Genomic DNA, 27,426 nt, shown 5'->3' with positions numbered 1-27,426 from the left:
TGCTAATTGATAACCAACTTAATTCTCTGAGCTTGTAGTTTCTGTTTTGAGGTCTTTTCAGTTCACACTATAATATTCAGAAGATCAGACTCTATCTCACTAATAATGCTCCACAACTCATTGCGCATGGCCGTGGTCTGGCTAGTTATAAAACATTGCAGTGCAATTGTAACGGACCTGCCTGCATGTGCCGTGACACCAATGCAGATGATTCAGAGAGCAGCAGCACATTGAGCCTCAGAGGAGACAACCTCATTCAACTGCTTTAAAAGACATCTCAAAGCATAGTTGATAAATAACCAAAAATGTGATCATAAGTGGGTAAGCAGTAGAACTTGCATATTGGGATTTATTTTATTGTATTCACTGGCTCCTGCTGTAGCTGTGATACATGTTAGTCCTTCACTGGCTCATGCTGTAGCTGTGAAGCCTAGACCTTTTTTATGGTTGCTCTTACTAATGATTTTAACACATTTTATTGTTGTTTAGTGGTACAATATCTGAGTTTTGGTGTTGTCCGCCACCATAGTTTTCACATGTCGTGCCATATCTCAAACATTATTTATCACAAATTAATAATAAAAATATGCATATTATTATTTGTATGACTTTAATAGTTAAAATGGTGTACATTACATGTAGAAAGCGAGCTACACTTGCTTAGCCATCATCTTTGCTAGTAAGGCAAGTTTTTTTGGCAAAAATGTCATTACCCTCTCAATCTGAATCTGTTGCTTTCTCTCAAGTGCTGTTTCAGAAGAAACTTGTGGTTTGTAGTACCTTGGTGGATGGGGGTGGAATGACTTACCTGCTCTGCGTTCCAGTGACAGCCATGATACTTTAAAAAAGCGTTTAAAACCTTTTTAAACGTCATCTGTCTAGTTTAATGGTTTGAGGCATACTTTATTTCTTCTTCTTCTTCTTTAAAAAAGTGTTTTAACATTAACTGTTTTTGCAAATCCCTTTAGACAAAAACGCCTGCTAAACACTTTTACTGTAACAACAACAACAATAATAATCAGTGGTATTGCAGTTTCATAACGGCGCAGACACATGCGGTAGTTTACACACTTTATTTTACCTACAGCACTGCTGAGCTTGTACCTTAGGTTTTGCGCACCTAGACATAGCCTACTTCACGTAGCTATAGCCCTACTGGACAGGATGCAAAAAAACGTCATTATTAGGACATACATTTGAACATAAGTTGGTCGACGCATAGGGCACACTGGGCCGATACACTTAAGACACCACATTCAAATCATTTTTATATCGTCATTTCAAGAGTCTGTCATCATCATCTACAAAGCAGTTCTGATGTAACCTACAAGAAATTTTCAGAACCTGACCTTCAGAATCCCCTGCCTGAATCAGACGCATTGCGTGCCCGTTTCAATTACATTGTGTTTCTGCGTAGGCTACGAGTTATTGAGCATTACATCCAAAATGACATTGAATTGTTACAAAGTAGTTATTTTTCAAATGGAAAATCTTTCAGTAAACCTCGGAGACATTATCCGAAATGGAAACGTTCTTTCAGGCACTCTAAAGGCCTCTATGTGAGGGTCCTTTACGCAACGCAGCCTGACTATGCAACTCACATGTGTTAGATAATTCCAGAAGGTAGTAGCATCGAAGCGGCTGGAGAATTGCAATTTGACAGTGGCTGTCGTTGAGGTTGTCGCTTAGCTTCCAGGGGCTTGATTTTGCTTGGAAATTTGACTTCGGTAAAAAAAAAAGTAATAAAAGCGTTACTTCTTTTGAGATTAGCGTCAGATAGCGGACTCCATTTTTGAAACCCCAACTCCAAGTTAAATCAAGATGTTGAATTTTGCAAGAACAGCTTCGAGAAATCTCTCTCACTCCCAGAATAATACAAGAGGTGTCTCCTCTTTGGTGAAGAAGGTAACGTTATGTTTTTCTTAATACCAATTTAAGTTGAGTAGAGTTGACACGACAGGTTTACAGAAAATATTGACGTGTACGCCATGGAAGGATAAAGTTGTCCATGATTAACGTTAGCAAATTACATGCTAACGTTGAAATCATGTTCTTACATTTTCGCCACCGAGCCAGCCGTGTTACCTGCTCTAATTTCAAATGAAGCATATTGCTTGGACAGTGTAATGCCTATATGGACCTTGTTTATGATTTACTTCAGTATGGATTTATGTCGGCTCCAAATATTGGCCTGTAGTTCACTTATGTTGGTAACATTGCTAGGCATGAGTAGGAGATGACGGTCAAATGCTAACTTTGAGTCCTAGCCTGCTAATTTAGTTGAGTATGTTATTGGGATACGTAACGCCAGTTGTGTAATTTCTGTAACTTAAATTGACTTTGTTAGTTGGGTTTGCTCTAAATACTTTTAATACCGAACGGGTGTTTTTCAAGACCACAAAGCGAAGTCGTCGTAGTCTTGCAATGGTTCATATGTTACCCTAGTTAACATTAGCTGCCCAGCTAACTGACGCTATGGTATCAGCTTGAGCTAATAATTGCCAATGTTGAGGACTTGATTCGTTGATGGTTGCGTAACGATTTGAGTCTATGAATGAGTTTGTATATTATTGCACTTGTAGGTTGATCATAGCGGTTTGCGCGGTGCCATTTTCATTTATGGCAACTGGTTCATTCATTCGTGTCTTACATGTGCGACAGCGATGTCTCTTCCCGTGACCTTCGTCAGGTGTCCCTGAACACAGCAGTCGTCCATCCCCCTCTAGCAGGGTGTTCCTTTACCCGAAATCAATGTATTTCACTTGTTACCAAAGCTATCTTGCCAGCCATTTAGACTCCAGGAATCCCGGTTCTCTCTGTTTTTAAACAAAATAAGGATTCCCCCCCTCCTTACATCAATCCGCTTATGTACCAAAATTCTTGCTTTCAGGCTTGCTCCAATGGATTGAGGCAAGATGCGATGAGAGGCTTGATCAGAAGAGACTATGCGTGAGTTCTAAAGTAAATTTGAACTAGTTTTATTGGATATGTGTTGATATATTTTAATACATTTTAACAACATTTTGATGTTCAATGCCCTCTTTACTGAGCAGATCCGAGGCAATTAAAGGATCCGTGATTGGGATTGACCTGGGCACCACTAACTCATGTGTGGCAGTCATGGAGGGAAAACAGGCAAAGGTGAGATCACTGTTGTGTTTACTGTACTTTACTGATTTGGGATGCCCCTCTTCAAGTGCTGGGGGGGGGAGCTCTGAGAAAGATGCACACTTTTTGCATTATGTGTATGATATTCATTGTAATTGTTGACCTCATCCAAGCATGAATGCTTGTGAGCAGTGGTAAATTAGCCATAATTGTGTAACAAAGTGAATGGACCTTTTCTTTTCTTGCTATGATGGCCTGCCCTCGTTCACATTAATGCTACCCACTTCTCAAGGAGAGGGAGGGGCAACAGGTCGGTCTGTCTTCTGTGACGGACCCATAAGTGATGCAGCACAATTTCATCATGATTTGTCCACCTCCTGTTTGAATGTGTAACAGGTCCTGGAGAACTCCGAGGGAGCCAGAACCACCCCGTCCGTCGTGGCGTTCACTGCCGATGGAGAGAGGCTCGTGGGCATGCCCGCCAAGCGCCAGGCCGTCACCAACCCCAACAACACCATGTATGCCACTAAGCGTCTCATTGGGCGCCGCTTCGATGACGCCGAGGTGCAGAAGGACCTGTGAGTTGCTCATTTCATAATAATAATAATAATAATAATAATAATTAATTTAATTTGTAGTGCACTCTACATTCTAACTGAATCTCAGAGTGCTACATAGTTAAAAACAGCCCATAACAAAAGCATAGTTTAAAGAAGAAAAGAAAAAAAAACATTTTAAAAGCATCGCTTAAAAAGTAGGAAACGCCATTTCATTGATGTGTGTTTGAATGTCTAAATATCCATTTAATTTATGTGTGTTTGAATGTCTATACATCCATTTAATTGATGTGTGTTTGAATGTCAAAATATCCAAGTTAAAAAAAGGTTTGAAACGTGTAGAAGGATGTTACAGCATTATAAAATTCAATGCAATGCAAATGTCTTGTGATGTAAAGGTTCAAAATTTCACAAAATTTGACAAGCTGCAACGCTACCACATCTGCCCAATGTTTTTGAGAATTAGGCACTGCAACTAACATTTCAATATCTCAAGACTGGCTTAAGCTCAAAGCTTAATCTGGTTTGCTTGTACTACGCTCCGATTAACCACATCTCCTAAAGGTTAATTTGGCTTGATCGACAAAATGGTTACCTATGGGCAATTAAAACCATTCATAATCATATTCAAATAAATTAATCTCATGCAAAACATTAGATCAGTCTTTTTCAATCTCTTGCCTAATAACTTAGCATATTTTTGTAAAACAACCTTGTTATATTAGCCTCCTCAACCTCGACCTCAGTCGACGCGCTGGTTGGCTGCGGGTGTTGGTGCGTTATAAAAGCAGACAGAGTATATAAGCAGATAGCTTTTGAGTTTATAATGAGTACATAATGAAATGTATATTAGGGCTGTGAAACGATTACAATTTTTAATCAAATTAATCACGGGTTTCTGTGAATTAATCATGATTAATCACATATTTTTCTCTGTATATTTTTGTGAGGAAAAGATGTATGAGAAGACGGATGTATACATTTAAAAAAATATATTTTTTTATTCATAAAAAAACTAAAATAATAGTGCTGCAAATGCTGCAAAGCAATAATCTTTGCTATTCCATATTGACATTAATACATCTAAAATGATGATCCTTATGTAATGATATGGCTTTGTATCTAATCATTGGTTATTGCTCTCAGGTTGTGCCTTATGCATACTGTTGTGTTCTGTAATACTGTTCTATATTGTGCTACCACTAGGAGGCACTGTTCCGCAATCAATCCTAGCTAACTTACATACATAGAGCAGAAGAAAAGTGAACCGAAATGCCACCAGTCACGTACTTTCATGCTGCTGACAGTTCTCAGTAAAGAGTGTTAATATCATCCTGCTTATCGTTATTCTGAAGCTTCAGTACACCACACATACCTTGGGATACCCAGGAGCAGGTTGCCCGTTCACAAAATGCTACAAAGATTAAAATTTGAAAAAGTTCATAATGGCCTTTTGGGACGTTTTGTTCAAGATTGATACAGTATATTAAGCTAGCTCGTTTGCTATCGCTAGCTAAGATAGCTAAGTGTGCAACCTTACAGACGGTAACATTACCACCACGGTGAAGACTATCCATTATGGAGAGGGACGTCTTCAGAATCTTTAGGAGACATAACCCCCTCAAAGCAACCGGGCCAGACTATGTCTCTCCATCCATCCTAAAGGCCCTAATAGAGTACTCAAAACGGTCGTGGCGGATAGTCGGGCAGTGGGCGGGAGGCCGGATAGTACGTACTAGTTAGCATTTGTGTCCTTTTATAGTACTCCAACGGCTGTGGGTGCTGAAAACAAATTCTCTTCCAGAACAGAAGGGGGAGTAACGGTTTAAGTGCCGAAAGACAAGCTACCCCATGACGTCTTTGTGCGATGGAAATCGTTAGCTGGCTTTACCGCTCCACCACAACTGTCCATTTCTACTCTCCCACCAGCTGCCACTATTCAAATGCAACAGGTGTCAGCAGATACACAATAATTCAACTGTGTCTAATGCTATATATACACCTGACAGGGTGTCCACGGGGTCTTAAAAAGTCTAAAATTACACATTTTCCATTTTAGGCCTAAAAAAGTCTAAAATATAGCGATTTTTTTTTTAATTTTTTTTTATTTTGTTTTTTGCACTGTATGTCTAAAATTGAGTTTGAGTAATTTAAGACCTACGTTTCAATGCAAAAATATATATTTTTACGTCCTTTTCCACGCCGTTCTGTTTTTTCTTTTTCTGTAATGAGCACAGTTATGGTCCGTGTAGTTCTACATGACATGTTGCTGTTAGTGGAACGTAATAAGAAAACTACGGATGTGAAACGGAAATGTACTCTCGTCACTTGCAGTAGCAAGTATTTTGATTCCCTGTGTGCGAGCAAGGCGGGAAGTTATGAAGTAGAAGACGACTAAATGGCAGAAGAAGATTGGGAAATGCAAACTCAATGATAACTCTCGCGACCGGAATTTTCGGACTGGTTGAAACGTGTTCCCAACGACAGTGAGGCTTACTGCATTCTCTGCAAAAGAACTCTAAAACTCGGGACCCTGGGCATTAAGGCACTGGAATCGCACACAAAGTCAAGTAAGCACCAGGACTCGGCAAATGTGGACTAGTGCTGCGTCCAGCATTTGCGATCAATTGGGCTCAGTTGGCAGAGCAAGCAGAGGGCAAGGCTGGCAGCAAAATGGCAGAGCTCCTCTCAAAATCCAATGCTCTGAGGAGGGCTGCTAAAGACAAACTCTAACAGCTTAAGGTTCTGGAGGATGAAATTGCCACCAAAAGTGCACAGCTTAGAAGCATGTAAAATAATGGATGTATATATGTTTGTTTCATTGACAATAAATGTCAATTGACCGCAGTCTGGCTTTGTTATTTCTTTTTTTGATACTCCGTGAAGGTCTTAAATTGAACCCATGACGGTCTAAAAAAGGTCTAAAAAAAAGTCTAAAATTGCACTTGTTAAAACCTGCAGACACCCTGACCTGATGGGGCAAACTGTTCTTTATCATGGTAGGTATTTTTTTGTGGGAGAAATAGTAGCAAAAATGATATGCTTAACTTACACTATAGAAACGATTAAAAAACAATTAAATTAAATCAATACCTTCTTATTTTCTGTGGTATTTTCGTCATATTCAGATTTGCAATGATTTCTGGGTAATTTTTGTAATCTCTATATGATCATGTGACGAGACGATACGATATCGGCACAACATCTGAACGACTGACAGTGTTGTACAAGTCCACACCTTTCATGAAATTTAAATAGTTAAAGTTCATACAAGTAAACATGAACAGTTCACGAGCAAACATGAATAGTTCACGATCATAGTTAACCATTTTAGTTAATAGTTCAGTTCATAGTTTTAGGGTGGAAAGTGAGAATGAAAGACTTCACTTGTTTTTTATACAAAACTTTATCCATCAGCTACCACTACCCTACCTATCCTTAAACTGCACTGTCATGTGTATCAATTCCTAAAATAATAATTACCCCCAACGGCAGTGTGTCTCGAAGTGTGGTTAAAGCCCAAATGGTGGGTCGCAGAGACGTGACAGGTGGAGCACAAATGAGAAGAGATTCAGGAGATTTTCCCGTTGCAATGCCTTCCTTTATATACAGTAGCCTAACGAGAATATACCCCCATCGCACTTAACAACCACACTCAAACAAAAGAATATTGTATTGTTAGAACAATAGCAGGGCAGAGCACACGGATAATCCATATTCATCATCTTGGCAAATTGAGATACTGCGGCTGGCGGATTAAGGAATGAACATTCCATATTTGAAATAATAATATTTGTCCTTCATTCTATCACCGTGTTTGAAAGGTAGCCTTTTGGTATCCCAAACACAATCGGAATTCGAGAATAACCCTAATATTTAGGCCTATTAAGCAAACATGTAGCCTACTGCCCTTATTTTTGCTTTAACGGAACAGACTATTCTGCCGTTTGAAATTTATAATCAACATGCATGCTGGATTTAAAATACAGTGGAAACCGTCGGTTATAAACAATGGAGTGACAAGTTCTGCAATATATGTCCAATGATAAATATGTCCAATGAAAGAAGTGTGAACTTTTAATGAAATAGAATTGATGCCATCTGCTTTCTCCATAACAACATGGATTAAACCTCGGTGGACTTAATTTTATTAACAAACGTGTACGTGGACTTCAAGTTTACAAGAAAAAAAAAATATCTTCAATGGTAAGACCCTTTTGTTGTGCCTCTTCTGGTGTAGCATACAATGTGAGTTTTATTTGGGCACAGCAGATGCCTAGCATGTGTAATGTGTAGGCTATTTCATTCCGTTCTTGCAATGAATCATTTTCATTTCAATATGCTATCTCCCTCTTGTGCACGGTTGTACTTTTAACAGGGCTTGTTTGTTAGAGCGAGTGCATGTACTATATGTTGATGCCAGAGTTAAATAAAGGCAGGCTATTCATAAAATACGGAAGTCAATGTGTCAGTAGTATGAACAGTTGAGACACAGAGACATTGACTCCGTGGGGCTCAGGTCGTTTGGACAAATATTTTAATTGCTGTCGCTCGTGCTGGGCTCAGCTACTTGGGCCGGCTCATGTATTGTGATATATAGGGAATAGTTTTCAAGGAAAGGATCTGATCTACTTTGACAGTGGCCGTTGTTCATATACGTAGGCTATGGATATAAAGGTAATGAAACAGGAAACGCGAGGTACAGAAATGTGAGTTTCCGGAATTGATGTTGTATGGAAATGATGTCGTAGTGGGCCAATCACGGCCAAGGAGTATCCGTCGCCATGAGCGGACCGACAGAATCTTTTGCGGGGACACGGAGAGCTGTCTGAAGGCTCTGGAGAGCACGGAGAGGGCGTTTCACCTACCTGAGAGGGCGTTTCACCTACCTGAGAGGGCGTTTCACCTACCTGAGAGGGCGTTTCACCTACCTGAGAGGGCGTTCCACCTTCCCGAAGGCGTTCCTATGTCACCGAAAACGTGTCGTACGGAGTACCATAAAAAAGGCTTAAAGCACTGTGCTGAACAGCTTTCACCGGTGTTTACAGACATTTTTAACACCTCACTCAAGTCATGCCACGTACCAGCCTGTTTTAAGACCTCAACCATCATCCCTGTCCCCAAAAAAAAGGTCACAGGACTTAATGACTACAGACCCGTAGCTCTGACCTCTGTTGTGATGAAGTCATTCGAGCGGCTTGTGTTGCGGCATCTCAAAACCATCACTGACCCTCTACTGGATCCCCTGCAGTTTGCCTACAGAGCTAGCAGGTCTGTAGACGATGCAGTAAATATGGCCCTTCACTCCATCCTCCAGCACCTAGACACCTCAGGAACATATGCCAGGATCCTGTTTGTGGACTTTAGCTCTGCCTTTAATACCATCATCCCGGCTCTGCTACATGACAAGCTTCTCCGGCTGAGTGTGCCTGACTCAATCTGCAGGTGGATTACAGACTTCCTCTCTGACCGGAGGCAGCACATGCGGCTGGGAAAACATGTCTCTGACCCCCGAACCTTTAGCTCCGGTTCCCCTCAAGGCTGCGTTCTTTCCCCTCTACTTTTCTCCCTGTACACCAACAGCTGCACCTCCACCGGTCACCAGTCCGTCAAGCTGCTCAAGTTCGCGGACGACACCACCCTCATTGGGCTCATCTCTGGTGGGGATGAGTCTGCCTACAGGTGGGAGATTGACCATCTGGTGACCTTGTGTGGACAGAACAATCTGGAGCTCAATGCGCTGAAAACAGTGGAGATGATAGTGGATTTCAGGAAGAACCCAGCCTCATCCACCCCCATCACCCTGAGAGACGCGCCAGTTGACATTGTTGAGTCCATCCGCTTCCTGGGCACCATCATCTCCCAGGACCTCAAGTGGGGGCTAAACATCATCTCCCTCACCAAAAAGGCACATCAGAGGATGTACTTCCTTCGGCACCTGCCAAAGGCAATGATGTTGAACTTTTACACCTCCATCATTGAGTCCATCCTCACGTCCTCCATCACCATCTGGTACACTGCTGCCACTGCCAAGGACAAAGGCAGACTGCAGCGTGTCATTCGTTCAGCGGAGAAGGTTATTGGCTGCAATTTGCCATCTCTCCAGGACCTGTATGGATCCAGGACCCTGAGGCGTGCGGGGAAGATTATGGCCGACCCCTCCCACCCTGGTCACAAACTCTTTGTGACCCTCCCCTCCGGCAGAAGGCTGCGGTCCATCAGGACCAAAACCTCACGCCACCAGAGCAGCTTCTTCCCGTCTGCGGCTGGCCTCATTAACAAGGCCCTGGACCCCAGCCCCCCCAACACGGACTAATCCTGAACTCTGTATTGCACACTAGTCCTGCATTTTCCATTTAATATATTCTGTACATTTTTTAATATATTCTAGATTTAGTTTTTCCTATAATTAATAACTTAATATGTGTATGATAACTAATATTTGTATAGTTTATTGTGTATGTTTATTGTTTGCACCAACGTCCCACAAAAAATTCCTGGTAGGTGAAAACCTACTTGGCAGTAAAAACCTTTCTGATTCTAATTAACATTTTGACAGTAACATTAACATTTTATTTAAACATTAACACATTTGTTGGAGAGACTAGTTATGCACTTGTAGTCGTTATAATACTAGTTGACATGAACCATAACTGCTTGGGGGTGTTCTCTCAACTAGATAGTTAGCTAGATAGCATAGCTAGTTCACTAGCTGGCAGGCTCAAGAAGCTTCTTTTACTTTGGAGCAGACACGTGTGTTTGTTGATCTTTGATACATTGAGATGGGAGCTGGGTCTCCCACACTGTTTAATCCACAGCGGGCTCCTTTCCTCCTTTGTTTTGGGCTTTAGAAATGCGGAAAAAAACGACGTGTCGCTCTAAAATCTCAGGGTACCTTGTGTCAGTCCCGTATGAACACCGTTTCACCATGCTCATCAGACCTCGAGGTTGTCGAGGTAAACTTCTTTTATATTAGTCGAGGTTGCTCAGGTAGGATTGGACGAGGGCCGTTCTAGGGAGGAGTTTCGCGAACGGTCGATTGTGGGTTTATTGGAAGCTCAGTCGGCACATGCGCTAAATGAGTAAAAAAAAAAATACGGATTAATCCTGTAAATTAATCATAACGCGTTATTTTTCACAGCTCTAATATATATATATATATATATATATATATATATATATAAGCAGACGGCATTTGAGTTTATAATGAGTAAATAAGCAGGTGGCTTTTGAGTATATAATGAGTATATACTTTTTATGTCCACAGGAAAAATGTCCCGTACAAGATTGTCCGGGCCTCCAATGGTGACGCGTGGGTGGAGGCTCATGGGAAACTGTACTCGCCCAGCCAAGGTGGCGCCTTCGTGCTCATGAAGATGAAGGAGACAGCAGGTGACACATTTATTCACTATTGCTTTGTTCCAAAACGACACTTTTATTCACTATTGCTCTATTCACTATTGCTTTGTTCACTATCGCTTTGTTCCATAACGGGATATAATAGCGGCATGCGCGTTTTATCGGCTACGTTTGTTTAGTCATCTAATAATAAACTTTGCATATCGATTGTTTAACAGACTGGCTGCTAACAGGTGCAGCTACGCTTTGTTACATAAAATGTTACAAACATTGTTATTCATTCATGGCTTGTGCTTGTTGCAGAGAACTACCTGGGACACAACGTGAAGAATGCAGTGATCACGGTCCCAGCCTACTTCAACGACTCCCAGAGACAGGTGAGGCTCACACACACCACACACCACACACCACACACCCCACACCCCACACACCACACACTCACACTCACACTCACCACACACACACCACTCTCCCAGAGACAGGTAGGGCTCACGCCTCGGAGTCCTTTAACCCTTTGGAGTACAGGGCGTGGCCCTTTTGGGGACGTCTGACAAGACTAAACATTTATGTATCGAATATTTAGTAAATATTGATCCCAAGGTACTATAGGTGTATATATTGAGCACGAACTCTGTAACAATAATCTGAGTGCTGTAAGAATGTCATGACTGTGATGTTTTAATCGACTGTAAATCCACGCTTGTATAAATACACTATTGTCATAGGTGCCGCCGTATTATACAAAATGGCTACTGAGCGTTTGTGGCCAAGACTTAGACTTTGAACTATGTAGGCATTACTGTTGGCCAATATTGGGTGGTGGGCTGGGGCCACTAATGGGTGTTGACACAAGTTAATGTCATGACTCCTTGTCTACAGGCCACAAAGGATGCTGGTCAAATTGCAGGCCTGAACGTCCTGCGGGTCATCAACGAGCCCACTGCTGCCGCCCTCGCCTACGGCCTGGAGAAGACTGACGACAAAATGTAACTATTAAATTAAACTTTAATAACAAATGAGCACATTCGAAATGTAACTATTATATTACACTTTGATAACAGACAAGCGCATTAGAAATGTAACTATTGAATTACACTTTAATAACAAACGAGGGCATTAGAAATGTAACTATTGGGGGGCACTGTGGCGCATCCAGCAGCCCCGACCATTCGATTCCCGCCTGATGTCATTTCTCCTGTCCACTCCCCACCTCTTCTCCCTCTCATTTCCTGTCCCACTCTTCACTTCAACTATCGATTAAAGGCCAAAAAGCCCAAAAATAAATCTTAAAAAAAAAGAAAGAAATTTAACTATTGAATTAAACTTAAATAACAAACAAGATCATTAGAAATGTAACTTGAATTACAGTGGAATAGGGCTGGGCGGTATGACGGTATATACCGTGCAACATCTTTTGCTTGCGTTTGTTTACTGGCCAGTCTTCACCTCACCAATTAAGTGTTTTAATTTAATATTATTTGGATTGGTATGTAAAGGCTTTTCCTTCTTCCCTCATTGCAGTATTGTAGTGTATGATCTGGTTCTCATTGCAGTATTGTAGTGTATGATCTGGTTCTCATTTCAGTATTGCAGTGTGTTATCTGGTTCTCATTGCAGTATTGTAGTGTGTGATCTGGTTCTCATTGCAGTATTGTAGTGTAGGATCTGGTTCTTGCCTCATTGCAGTATTGTAGTGTATGATCTGGTTCTCATTGCAGTATTGTAGTGTATGATCTGGTTCTTGACTCATTGCATGATTGTAGTGTATGATCTGGTTCTTCTGTCATTGCAGTATTGTAGTGTATGATCTGGTTCTCATTGCAGTATTGTAGTGTATGATCTGGTTCTTGCCTCATTGCAGTATTGTAGTGTATGAGCTGGTTCTTGTCTCATTGCAGTATTGTAGTGTATGATCTGGTTCTCATTGCAGTATTGTAGTGTATGATCTGGTTCTTGCCTCATTGCAGTATTGTAGTGTATGAGCTGGTTCTTGTCTCATTGCAGTATTGTAGTGTATGATCTGGTTCTCATTGCAGTATTGTAGTGTATGATCTGGTTCTTGCCTCATTGCAGTATTGTAGTGTATTATCTGGTTCTCATTGCAGTATTGTAGTGTAGGATCTGGTTCTCATTGCAGTATTGTAGTGTATGATCTGGTTCTTGCCTCATTGCAGTATTGTAGTGTATTATCTGGTTCTCATTGCAGTATTGTAGTGTAGGATCTGGTTCTCATTGCAGTATTGTAGTGTATGATCTGGTTCTCATTGCAGTATTGTAGTGTATGATCTGGTTCTTGCCTCATTGCAGTATTGTAGTGTATGATCTGGTTCTCATTGCAGTATTGTAGTGTATGATCTGGTTCTTGCCTCATTGCAGTATTGTAGTGTATGATCTGGTTCTCATTGCAGTATTGTAGTGTATGATCTGCTTCTCATTGCAGTTTTGTAGTTTATGATATGGTTCTTGTCTCATTGCAGTATTGTAGTGTATGATCTGGGCGGCGGCACCTTTGACATCTCGGTGCTGGAGATCCAGAAGGGGGTGTTTGAGGTGAAGTCCACGAACGGAGACACATTCTTAGGGGGAGAGGACTTCGACCAGCACCTTCTCACGCACATCGTAAAGGAGTTCAAGAGAGAGGTGGGTGCCCCTGTTTTTAGTTTCTCATTTTGTTTTTGTACTAGTTTTGTGCCTTGCTATTTCACTCTTCAAAGTTCTCAATGATGCTTAATATTGTTTATTGGTGAATTTACTTGCATTATGTTTAATTTCCATATTGTTGTTTTTACTGCTTTATATCCAAAGTCACTTCGAACAAAAGCATCTGCTAATAACTGACAAAGTGAACATTAATCAGACAGGATAGTGAAGATAGACAGAAAATTCGCTGAAGAGAGTGGGGGAGTGGGATCGGGAGATGACCGCGGACTGTGTATCCAATGCTACTAGTACTAAATGACTGATGACTGCTCCAGTGCTACTAGTACTAAAGGAATGTTGCTCTCTTCCAGTCGGGTGTGGATCTGTTGAAGGACACCATGGCGCTGCAGCGCGTGAGGGAGGCAGCAGAAAAGGCCAAGTGTGAGCTCTCATCCTCTCTACAGGTGAGTACACCTAGGGTTAGGGTTAGTGTGAGCTCTCATCCTCTCTACAGGTGAGTACACCTAGGGTTAGTGTTAGTGTGAGCTCTCATCCTCTCTGCAAGTGAGTACACCTAGGGTTCCTCCTGCTTTTACATATACAGGTCTAATTTCTGTACAGATTACTTTGTTACAATATGTTTAGACAAGCAAACGTTAATCTAACTAGTGTTATTTTTTTTTATTTGGGTATTTTGTGGGCTTTGACCTGATTCAGTTGTAGGTGCAGTCTGTTCACGTAAACACGCACAAAACAAACATGGCATGATTATGTAATGTTATTATAACGGTATTGTAATTGTACTATTGTTCATGGAAATACAACATTTTTATATAATTCAACTTTGTTTTAGTTAAACTGTAAACGCAACAACTGAACGCGACCTTCCTCGCCAAATCGCGTTGTTCTCCCGCCCAATTTCTAAACGAGTGCCTTTCATATTGACATAGGTCTAAACGTAATCGGATTTGGTCTCTGTGAGCATCCGTACTTACATTACGTCATGCTAGCTGTGTTAGCTTTTGAAATGACCGTTTAAAATGACAGTTAAGCTTCATCTTGGAGAGAACAAATCTGGCAGTACAACTTTTCACCAGTAAAGCTTAAATGCCATATTTTTGTGGGAGCAGAATAGTTGCCCGAAGTTGATCACAAGATTGAATGTAAACATGACCACGTCGAATGTGGCCGGTAATTGACGCGTGCCGGTATTTGATGCTGTTGCGTTACTAGAGCCTGAATAAACCTGGCACGTGCCATCACAAGCCAGAGGCGGTTTGAGTCCTATTGGCAGTCACCTATACAGGCTTTACTGTTCCTGAGCTGGGGTGCTGGTCGGCTTTGTGGGATTTTGAGCAGGAACTGGCTCTTGGCTGTTTTGTTGCTGTTTTTACAATACCATACAAATCCTTACTGGATGATGGCAGAATGTGTTTTAAAATGTCAACACGCTAAGACGGTGATCTCCTCTCCCATCAGACTGATAATAACCTGCCCCACACTAAAACGGTGATCTCCTCTTCCATCAGACTGATATCAACCTGCCCTACCTGACCATGGATGCCTCTGGCCCCAAGCATCTGAACATGAAGCTCACACGCTCTCAGTTCGAGGGCATCGTGGGGGATCTGATCCGGCGCACCGTGGCCCCGTGCCAGAAGGCCATGCAGGACGGAGAAGTGAGCAAGAGTGACATCGGCGAGGTGCTCCTGGTCGGTGGTATGACCCGTATGCCAAAGGTGAGTGACACAAAGATGCGCTGTTTACTTTTACACATGTAATATCAATGATGCTCTATTCACTTGACTTACTTTTACACATGTTAGGATACATTCTGTGCCACGTTCATACAACACACTTCCTTTTACACATGTAGGAGTATACATTCTGTGCCATGTTCGTACAACACAAGCTGACATAGGGAATTGGGAACACTGTGGTTTAATGCTAAATACTCGTACATCTTTCCTGTGAAACTGGTAAACCAAATCAGCTGCTGGAGGTGTAGGGTGAACGTACCTATTAAGCCTACCTAAATCTGATGTTTAACTTTTTTTAGGAAAAACGAAAATCAGTAAAGTAAAAGATAAATGGTTCATTTAAAATGAATGGATGGATGTTGAGATGAAAATATCTTTTGAAATATGTCAAGTGTAACATGTGAAGACTGTTAAAGTTACTCAAATTAAAGAGAAAGTGACATCAAAAACATAATCAAGGGTATTTTTTTGTGATTCTAAACATTTGAATGGTAACGCCCAACATTGGTATCATAAGTGTACTTTCTTTGAAGACATTTCACACTTCATTCCTTTGAGAAGAGAAGGCAAATATTAAGCAGAAATCTCCACACTATATGCACTGTACACTATAGACCTGCACATGTAGTTTACAGTGGTCTCTCTCTTCCCCTTAAGCCAGAGGTCATGACCTTCATTAGCATGTGGATAAAACAACTAATAAAGGGGTGTCTGTACCCACTGTCCTACTGCTGCTGTGAAAGAAATGCACATATCCGAACATTTCACTTATTTTGTGTACCCTTTAAAACCGTTATTTTTTAATTGTATCAGTGCATTAATTGACAAAAGCCTTTAAGGTTCATGGTAGTGCTGTTATCATGTTGGGTTGAGAATGGGGTTTGCAGATTGGATTGGATAATGATACTGCACACCCTCTGGGGGTTAATAGGAACACCTAATGTAATTCCCAGCTTGTGCCACTAGAGTGCAGGCCAGTGATGAGTGTGATCACAGAATGCCTGGAGAAGTCAGTCATTTTCCCTGACTTGTCTTTATCCTTTTCAAAAAGTTATTAGTTTGTTCTTTACTGTCCTGGGCAGGAAGTCTTGTCAAGTTGTGATAGGCTGGCTTGTTGAGAAGGCGGTCAATTTGGTCATTTTATTCGTATGCCCATGTCTTACAGGTTTTTGTGTGAAGCAAATGTGTGAAGATGAATGATTTGTTACTCCACAAACATGCGCTCAGATGTTTTGGTTTTATCCGTCTCCTTATATAAAGCTGTCGCTGATTCCAACCTGCTTAATCCGTCTACAGGTCCAGCAGACTGTCCAGGATGTCTTTGGCCGTGCACCAAGCAAGTCTGTCAACCCTGACGAGGCAGTAGCTATTGGAGCCGCCATTCAAGGAGGAGTCCTGGCTGGTGATGTCACTGATGTGCTGTTACTGGATGTCACGCCTCTTTCACTTGGCATTGAGACGCTTGGGGGTGTTTTCACAAAGCTGATCAACCGCAACACCACCATTCCCACTAAAAAGAGTCAGGTAGGGACCGCAACACCACCATTCCCACTAAAAAGAGTCAGGTATGGACCTCTGACAGGCTCTCTGCAGTGGTGGAAGTTGAAGACTCCTCCTTTTGCCTTTCCTTGTCCCTCAAGGTCAAGGAGTTTGTGTAATGTAATAAAACTGCTGTTCGTCTTCTGTCTGTATATTTCTTCACATGTTCATTTGACCCCCCTCCCCCCCAGGTGTTCTCCACAGCTGCTGATGGCCAGACACAGGTGGAGATCAAGTGTTGCCAGGGTGAGAGAGAGATGGCTGCAGACAACAAAATCCTTGGCCAGTTCACCTTGGTAAGAGAGTGAGATCTGGGCTCATTTAGTTTAGGCTGGTCCAGGTGCATAGGGGAGCAGGTTTACTGATGAAGTTCCTCTGGTCCTCACAGGTGGGAATTCCCCCAGCTCCCAGAGGAGTGCCGCAGATCGAGGTCACATTTGACATTGACGCCAACGGTATCGTCCACGTCTCGGCTAAAGACAAGGGCACTGGACGCGAACAGCAGAGTGAGTTAAAGGCCTGTGTATAACCTCTATGCATGAGGGAGAGAACACCCACACTTAAAGGCCTGTACATAAAATATATGCATGAAGATTAGACCGCCCACCCTTAAAGGCCTGTGTATAACCTCTATGCATGATGTAGAGACCACCCTTAAAGGCCTGTACTGAACCTCTGCATGAGGGAGAGACCACCCTCACTTAACCTTTCAGAACGTAGCGTCACACCGGTGTGACAGCAGCCAACTTTCCGCAAAAGCGTACCGTCACACGGGTGTGATTAGAATTAGGCGACACGAGCGTTCCAATGGCAGCGTAACAATTAGCCTGTTTGTGGGTTACTACTAACTTCGCTAACGTGAGCTAACATTGTACATTCAGCCACCTTCATCCATTATGCCTCTTAAAATCTTCTCGTCACTATCATTTTGTTTACTATATGTAGTCTTATGATTATTTGTGTGGTCCACGTCCAATTGTACATGACAAAGTTACAACATTCAGTCAAATATCATGGCCAACGACAGCTCGATATGAAAACCAGCATCGCAGCGGGAATATACCGTACATGGAATGCTTCACAAGAGCTGACTAGCTTAGACACATACGCTCCTCAGGATACACATAATTGTAGTCTCATCATTGATGTACACAAACTGCGCAGACACCTTTTCATATAACAATCACTTGTCACTCACGAAAATAACTACACACCAATACCGGCATCTCATTCATTCATTTATTACAGAAAAACAAGTAGCGTAAACGTAAAATCACAAAACTAAATAAACATGACAAGACATTTTGAACGAAGGCGTCAGCTCACTGATGATAAAATTTGTAACATCTTCACCGTCGATCTTGAATGCTTATGTTGATGCTGACTAAAATGACGAGCCTGAATCTGACAACTCCTTTTATGAGGAGCTGCCAGATAATTTGGCAGCCTTGGATGAAGTGGATGAGGGAATGGAGCTGGAGGACAGACTCCACTACCCTCAAACACCACCTCAACTGATCCCCTCCTTTTCCACCTCAATAATTAACTCTTTTTATCAGATGTTTTACCCCATTGACATCACATTGATAAGTCCATGATGAATTGGAAAGGAAGGCTGTCCTTCAAACACTTTATCCCCTCGAAGTTTTGGCATCAAGCTGGCAAATGTGAATCATGCTAAACCAGGCAGAAATCTTCTGCTTTTCAATTCCTATTTTGCTCTATTACCAGGGCTTGACACTAACTTTTTGGCTTAGGAGCACTGTGCTCCTAACCCAGAAAAATTGGGAGCACCAGCAAATATCTAGGCGCACCACTATAAAAAGTTTGCCAAACCAAGTAATACTACTATTGATCAATGTTAACAACCTGGAATAACATGTTTGAGCAGATTATAAAAGGAAAGGCATGACCTTGCTAAGGCCTACATTGATAGGTGGAAAAGAATTGCATGGTATAGGTGATTTAGATCAGGGGTTCCCAACCTTTTCGACTTTTCGTATTTGTAACAGGTCAGGGCCCAACAGCCACTCCGCTTATTTTAGTTTATCTTTATTCCATTAGGCTAATTTAATCTATAATCCATTAATTCTAATTTATAAACGAACATCAGCACCTGCTACAGGTGGAAGCCTAGAAATTAATAAAAGAAAATCTAACTCTAGATATTGCATCAAAATTGTATTGTGCACCAAAAAACAACATAAAATCAAACACAGTAACAGCAAACAAGCAAGGAAATAAAACCACAATATACCCAAAAGGTAGCATGCACTCAAATCAAGTGATAAAACATGCCAACAAGACCACTCAGCTAGGCCTAATTAAAATAGGTGATGCTTCAGACATGCAAACAAATAGGTTCAAATAATGTTCAATATAATGATTCAAATAATTGGAAAAAATATTTAAATCTGTGGCTGCAATCTATTATCAACATAAATAGCACTTCCTGGGCAGTAGTTCGAATTGGTAGCTCTCCACAGAAAGAGAATAACACTCCAATAATAACGCACAAAAAACAGCACTAATGCGACTTAACTGACATCCGTCGACTCGTCTAACTTGTTTTAAAAGGAGCGGACTGCCTTTCATCTCTACGTGAGTGCTGGATGTCACGTCTCCAAATGTCGATTCAGATTTCAGCGCCTCATTAGACAGCTTTAAAACACACTCAACACACTGCGCTTGGGCTCAACCTCCATTCACAAAACCAAATATAATTGAATCAGGGTTGTATTTACGCTGAATATTAATTGTTTTGGTAGTAGTTCTTTCGCTTAAGAAACTTCTCAATTTCTCCGCTAATATCGCCACAAACTGGTCGAGTTATTTTCCTAGGGAAGTCGTGGAGTGTGGGTTGGCGACCATCTAACCTGGGACTGCTTTCTGTCGGGTGCTTTGAGCTGCTTCTGTGCTAGCTAAATTTAGCTTTCAAATGCTCCATACAACTTTAGTTTGGTCGATTGTTCCGTCATTTTGCCTCTTAAATAGAAACTTTCCGCTCAGCTCTCCCCATCTTCCACTACCGCTTCGTTATCTCCTGTCTAAATGACTGCAGGCACGTTTCGTGTCGTGAACGCAAACCGAAAGTAAACAAAGTTGCATTACCTGTGTTAAAATATTGTATCGCATTAAGCCCGTCTACAATGATATCATAGATTAACGCATTAACGTTGATAGTCCAAATTAATATTGTTGTCAAGTAAAAATCAGTTCTTCTTGGAAAATTAGTGGGGGGAAAAAACACCCTGAAACCCGCAATTTTTGCCTATTTCTATAGGCGCACGCGTGCGACTGTGATTTCAAATCAAGTCGCACGGCCAAAATTCCAGTCGCATGTGCGACCGGATCAGTCTCACTGGCAAGCCCTGATTACAATTACCTCACATACAATTACACAACACATTTCTGGACAATAGTTTTAAGTGAAACTTTGCATACAAAAATGCTAATATATACTTATGTTCCCCTTCAACTATGCAAACAAAATAACAGGGTATATCCAAGACATAATTGTGTATACTTGCAAGTCAACAGACATTACAATGGTTACAGACGTGACCACCTTAATGTAGCCTTTCCTTGGCAAGGGTCATGTTTTGTATGTGGACCACTGGTACAGCAGTCCCACCCTTTTTCATAATTTACTGACACACAAAACTGGTGCCTCAGTGACTGGGTAGATCAAACATGAAAGGGATGCCAAAGTTGAGGGAAAAGATGTCCATGGGTGACCTGGAGCATTTTAATAATGGACCAATGCTGGCCAATGCCAAGATGCCCTGTGACCTTCTTGTGACAGAACCTGGAGTACTCCAGGCACTCGGTGTCCATGAAGTACCATTTATTCCGGACAAGCTTATAAATATCAGCGCCCATAAGCTTGCCCCCAAAACTCCTGAACAGAGCCCGGCCCAACCCACTACTGCTGCTCTAAAGGCAGCGTCTATCTCCAGGCCCGAGGCAGCAGCTGAAACGCACAGAAATACCGGTCTGTTAGTGTAATGGCCAAAATGTAAAGACACATACATGCAACATACGGTACAAACACTGCTCATCGCTAAGCATAGATAAGTTGATGTCTCAACACAAAGTAATCAAATGACAACTGTCGTTGTTCATGAGTGAATGTGTGTCCATGTGTGCTTGTGGTTGTTTGAGTGTGTGTGTCCATGAGCACATGAATGTAATTGGCCTCTTTTAAAAATAAATGTTTCTGGTTTCTTGAAATATTCAAATAGTTTTCTATAGAGTTGTACACACTTTTTGTCATTTAACCTTACTTTTACTCAAAATCACTGTTTGACATTTATCATATTCCCAAAATCTACACTAAACTGCCTTCTATTTGATATTGACTACAATAACTTCGCAAAGTAATTCACTCATATGTGGTATCTTTGCACTTATAAGGCAATTTCACCTTAACTTCTCATTTGCCTCATCTGACTAGCTCTGGATTTGCGCAAAAAATTATAGGCTATTTTTGTTGAATGGACGGAATGAGCCGTTCACTTTCTGGAGTATATTTCCAGATTATTTTCACATCAAGCTAGCTCTTGGCCACCAATCTGTTCGACATCGATTGTATTCACATTTGTATTGTTTCGCATTCATGCGATTGCATTGCATTCACATATGTCATATTCAGCTAACTAGCTCTATTGACCTACACCGTTTGACATCGATTTTTTTTTAATAGCCTAATTTACAACTCTTGTGTTTTCTGGATATCATAAAGAAATAAATTATAAGGTCACTTACCCTTTGTTGAATCCATGTGAGGAAAGGAAATAGTCGTTGACAATCATCAACTGTTGGGCGAGCTGATGACAAATTCACGTAAGACTGGCTGGTTACTAACTGCCACGACGTTATCATCGCTACAAGCACGCACCAGCCTAGGTGAGATGACGTCACACGGTTGAGAAAGTACAACTTGTTGATTAGTCTTGAGATTTTGTACAATATCTTTACTTGCAGCCTTAACAATAACCGTATAGAACATTCTGTAGAACATTCGTGAAGCACCCAGAAAAAAAAAAAACTCACCCACTGCGGTAGGTTGGTAAAAAAAAAAAAAACCTACGTTCTGAAAGGTAAAAGTCCTGCACATAAATTATATGCAGGAGGGAGAGACCATCCTCACTTAAACGCCTGTGCATAAAATATATGCTTGAGGGAGAGACCACCCTCACTTAAAGACCTGTACAGGAACTCTTTGCATGAGGGAGTAACCACCCTTAAAGGCCTGTGTTTTAAATCTGTACTTTGTTCCCCTCCCTCCAGTTGTTATCCAGTCATCTGGTGGTTTGAGCAAAGATGACATTGAGAACATGGTCAAGAATGCTGAGAAATATGCAGAGGAGGACAGGAGGAGGAAGGTAATGCTTGTGTTCAATGGGTGGGTGTTGGTGTGTGTCAAGTTATCGGGGGTTTTGAAAACTTGAAAAAGGCTTTGGCCATCAACAGGGTCAAAATTAAAACAATTCAAGACGGTTTCTTCATTCTTCTTTGATTTATTTTAGTTAGTCATTGGTTCAAATGCTTCTTTTCAGTCAAATACGGGTCTTTTTAAGTTGAAAACCTTTACAAGAAACAAAACACAAAATGCAGCAATTTCATAAACTGCCTTTTATCTAATATACAAACAATGATCAGGTTACTCTCACCCTTACACCATTTCACCAAATATCATACTTCCTGCAGGATCTATTGTTAGGGTAAGTGGGTGTTCAGGTGTTGGTGTGTGTTTGGTATTGGTGTGTGTCCGGTGCACTAACGGCTGTGTTCTGCAGGATCGCGTTGAGGCAGTAAACATGGCGGAAGGGATCGTCCACGACACCGAGTCCAAGATGGAGGAGTTCAAAGACCAGCTTCCAGCTGAGGAGGTGAGCCTTGAAGCTGTTGATGAGCCGACAAGACCTAGTTACAACTATTCAATACAATTATTACTGAATACTAGACGTTTGGAGTTGGAGACGTGAAGTGAAACTGTGTAGGATAATCAGTAACAATGTTTGTTTGTTTTTGTTCTAGTGTAACAAGTTGAAGGAAGAGATTGTAAAAGTCCGAGACCTCCTGTCGCAAAAGGACACGGAGACTGGAGAGAACATCAAACAGGCTGCCAACACCCTGCAGCAGGCGTCACTTAAGCTGTTTGAGATGGCTTACAAGAAGGTAAAACTTTAATATTTTATATTTCTTTAATAATACTAGAAGGTAAAACCTTATGTTGGTCAGTAACAATCGGTAGTGAACAGAGGATTGATTCCCACTTTCTGCAAGCGGTGTTATCAGTCTGCATCTGGTAGTGTGTGCTCTTAGTTTGCATCTGGTAGTGTGTGCTCTTAGTTTGCATCTTTAGTGGATCAACCTTAGAGTACTTTTAGAGACTACTTTTAAGAGAGTACTGTTCAGAGCGTACTGTTAAGAGACTACTTTCCAGCCCAGTTTGCCTTTAACCGTTTAATGACCTTAAAGCAACACTGCAGCATTTTGCCGCTTTTTGAGGTATGTTTTTATAGGAAACAAATTAAGGCATCATCTACAAATTATTTTTATGGTTGTGTGAAGGACACATGATCTGAAGTCTATGGGGTCTAAAAATGTAGGAAAAGCTTTCCCGGCTTGACCACAGCAACTATATCGCCACAAAACACCACTCAGCATCCTAGCAAGTTTTATCAGAGCCAACTATACTGTTGTTGGTGTTGGCAAGGTTTTACATGCCCTCTACCTGGCAAGCTTTAGACCAAGACTCTTTACTGCTGCATCCGTTAAGAAATACACGTTAAGTGGTACTTGTGCGAATAGACTGAAATGGAACTCAGATGTGTGGAGTTAGAGCTAGGGATGGGTATCGTTTGGGTTTTTTCCGATATAGTTTTCTTCAAATTTAACAATATATTAACTGTTTAAGGTATACTATAAATAAAAAGAAATACAAAACACTTGGCTTCAAACCTTTTAACTTCAAACTATGAACAATATATTAACTTATAACAACTGTTTACAGTATACTTAAATAAATATAAATAAATACATAACACACTCTGTACACACACTTCACACTTCAGTAATTCTTTTGCTGAAATATGAGAATGTTTGCCTTCAGAGTAAAACAAATATTATTTTGTTTGCATTTATTTAAACCCACTGGTTTTGTGAATGTGAAATGCCCCTTTAAGAGTTTAGGTTCAGGGCCTCTTGAGTTCTCTCCCCCATTTACACGCAATTTTGTTGTTGCATATGCTGCACGTCGCGTTGTTTGAATCTTTTTGTGCGAAATACAGCCACACTTTTGACCGTTTACCTTCTCCGTTATATTGATGGCTAGCTTGCTTTGCTTGCTCTGTGCAAGGCTGCCTGCTCTTCGCTGTCATTAGACTGTTGCAATGTTATTGTAGCGTCCAAGTTAGTGCTCTCTTAAGAACTCACATTGAGAAGGAATATCTTTGGATGAGACGGTAGCTCTCCGTTTAATAAAGCGTATCTAACTTCTGCTTAGAACAACCACACTTATCTTGAAACCGAAACCACACACAAGGCAACCCATTACCATGGCAACTCCTCAACACAAATCCCGTTTCCACTAGTCCCATATGGAATGCTACATTATCACCACCGAGCATGAGCGACACAGGCAAGAGTCTACATTGGGAGATGGAGCAGTTTTATATGTGCCCCACGAAATCTGTTAGCAACACAAAAAAGTATACAGATCGTACTCAGAAAGATCTACGCCACTAACGTAACTTCTCGTTAGCTATCGCTAGTTTTGTTAAATAATTAATTTTTTAATAAAAAAATAAAAATAAAAAAAAATCTGCTCAGGCACCGAAAGGAAGCACCGAAATCTGCGTTGCATTTCGGTCCGGGTAGATATCGGTTGTATTGAACCGGTGCCGTATTGGTACCGGTTCTCGGTACCCAATCCTAGTTAGAGCTGTGCTGACTCTCTCTCTGACTTCTGTCCAATCCTCTCCCTCAGATGGCGGCAGAAAGAGAGGGTAGCGGCGGTAGCGGCGGCGGCTCCTCCAGCGGCAGCAGCGGCTCCAGTGCGGGGGGTGAAGAGAAGAAGGAGGGGCAGCAGTAGAGGAGTCTTTGCACATCACTTGTGTTGGAGACTAAAGGACTGAAAGGCTTAGGATCCTGGAGGACACACTATCCTATCCTGAGCGTATGATTGCATTTAAGCCATTCTCACATACTGTGTTTTTGCAGTAAAACTGACCGTATATCATCAGTCTGTTAAACCCCTCATATCTACATCCCTCTTTGGAAGTCAATAGCGCCATTTATTATTATGACACTTTTTTTGTTTTCATTGGCAAGAATCTGTGAACTTGTGTAGATGTCTAGAAGTTAAATGTTCATCTGATTATTTCCTCTGTTTTAATGTTCCTCAAGACTCTAAGTCACAGGGTTGACATGGCCATCTCACATGTTTTAGGATGATTTTCAGCCCTAGCAAGCTTTCAAGACATGCGTATGCATACACATGAAGGGGGTAGGAAGTCTTGTCCTTGTTCACGTTAGAGATGTATGGAATATTATTACCTCAATGCAAGCCTGAACTTTGGGCTCAGTTGGCTTGAATGGATTATTCCATTGATGATGGTTTTGGGTTATCAAAGCCTGAACCTCCTTCCTCTTGTCAAGGTGATATACTTCCAGGTACATCATACATGTAGAATATTGGCATCAGAGGTCTTGTGTTTCCTGCAACATTCAATGAATGAATATTTAAATGCACAACAGCTGTAGGTCTAGGTCTGTAAGACTGGCCTCCCAGAATATATAGATCATTAGCTCCCCTTTCTACACTTAAGTTCATGGCCATTGTGAAAGAATGCATCAAGCCCTGAGAGGCCTTTAAGAGTGTCAAGGTACCACTGACATGCAGGATGTGGAGTGACACACACACACACACACACCCCCACACACAGACACACACACACACACACGTGTCAGGGTACCACTGACATGCAGGATGTGGAGTGACACACACACACACACACACCCACCCACACACACACACACACACACACACAAACACACACGTGTCAGGGTACCACTGACATGCAGGATGTGGAGTGACACACACACACACACACACACACCCACCCACACAAACACACCCACACAAACACACACACACACACACACACAAACACACACGTGTCAGGGTACCACTGACATGCAGGATGTGGAGTTATGTATGTATGGAGTGGTAGTTTTATGTTCTCTGGTGGTGTTAAGTAATTATATACAGAAGGGTGAACAGACGAGTGACAATTCCATAGCAGTCTTTTGTAATAAAATGTTTAAATATTTGTTGTCTCACAATGCTTTACGTCATACGCTTGTTTACAAACTGTGTCTGGAAATCAAATCTTGTCTTGAGGTTTTATGAAGTCATTGTTTTTTCAATGTACATGTGAACAAGTCATCTTACCTCATTCTTTATTTAAAATATTGTAATCCTATTAATTAAAAATAGCTGTAAGCAAAATGATGAACACCCACCAAACTTTAGATAAGAACACATTTCAAGAGGTGAGTTGTGTAGCTTTTGTGATGAGTGTGTGTGTGAGATACAAATCTTCTCTCAGAAATAGCTGTGCAAAAGTGCAACAACATCCTGTTTAGAAGGAATCTGATGAACTGTTCTATAGTAATTTAATGGTTATGTCTGATTAACTGTTCTGTAGTTATTTAATGGTTATGTCTGGGAGTCCTGTTTAGAAGGAATCTGATGAACTGTTCTATAGTTATTTAATTGTTATGTCTGATGAACTATTCTGTAGTTATGTAATGGTTATGTCTGGGCAAGACTTCCCTTGGTCAGAGGAAGTCCTCACACCTAGAAGTGAGTGTTTCTAAGAGGGCATCACCTGCAGTGACGTTTGGAATCGGGTAGCAGATACAAGAGGGATGAGTGTGTGTGAGAGATACAAGAAGAGAGATGAGTGTGTGTGTGTCAGTGTGTGTGAGATACGAGAAGAGGGATGAGATTATTTCACTCTCAATGAGCCATAGTATGTGTTCACAGTTTTTCACGATTGCTAAAACACATTTCTTGAAACAGTCTCCCATTTTCTCGGAACTGTAAACACAAAACCTCATCTTCAAGCACTGTTTACAAAACCTCTGAATCCTCTTGCAAAATGAAACTTTCGCCTCAAAACAGTTTTACCTGTGCTCAAAATAAAACACTGCTCTCAAATCATAAACAAAGTGATCAAAATTAGATACACTTTCAAGCAGTCAGTAAACAATACACCAACAAATAGAAAACACACAGTTCAAATCACACATCTCAGGGAGAAGTACATTTTTTATCTCAATCAAATTTCATCATATTTATCCGTCATTGTCTTTTGATGAACAAAAACATTAGCTAAAAATGTATCAGAAATTACTACTCTGCTTTGCTCTCATTTGTGTTGGTTCTT

General features: G+C 41.2%; 1 protein-coding gene across 1 annotated transcript; it reads left to right on the top strand.

Moving 5' to 3' along the window:
• The first annotated feature begins 1,596 nt into the window (after positions 1 to 1,596).
• hspa9 (heat shock protein 9) lies at positions 1,597 to 26,304 on the top strand. The gene is made up of 17 exons (XM_080841239.1): positions 1,597 to 1,905; positions 2,891 to 2,949; positions 3,054 to 3,141; positions 3,505 to 3,686; positions 10,933 to 11,057; positions 11,328 to 11,401; positions 11,904 to 12,010; positions 13,502 to 13,664; positions 14,036 to 14,128; positions 15,194 to 15,403; positions 16,721 to 16,948; positions 17,155 to 17,259; positions 17,352 to 17,469; positions 22,256 to 22,350; positions 22,765 to 22,857; positions 23,006 to 23,146; positions 24,960 to 26,304. Exons 1-17 carry the CDS (start codon positions 1,822 to 1,824, stop codon positions 25,062 to 25,064), a joined length of 2,070 nt encoding a protein of 689 aa, XP_080697365.1. The 5' UTR covers positions 1,597 to 1,821; the 3' UTR covers positions 25,065 to 26,304.
• Positions 26,305 to 27,426: the final 1,122 nt, after the last annotated feature.

Source organism: Sprattus sprattus (genome assembly GCF_963457725.1).
Source record: "Sprattus sprattus genome assembly, chromosome: 6".
NCBI lineage: Eukaryota > Metazoa > Chordata > Actinopteri > Clupeiformes > Clupeidae > Sprattus > Sprattus sprattus.
This window is presented reverse-complemented; position numbering and strand designations above follow the sequence as displayed.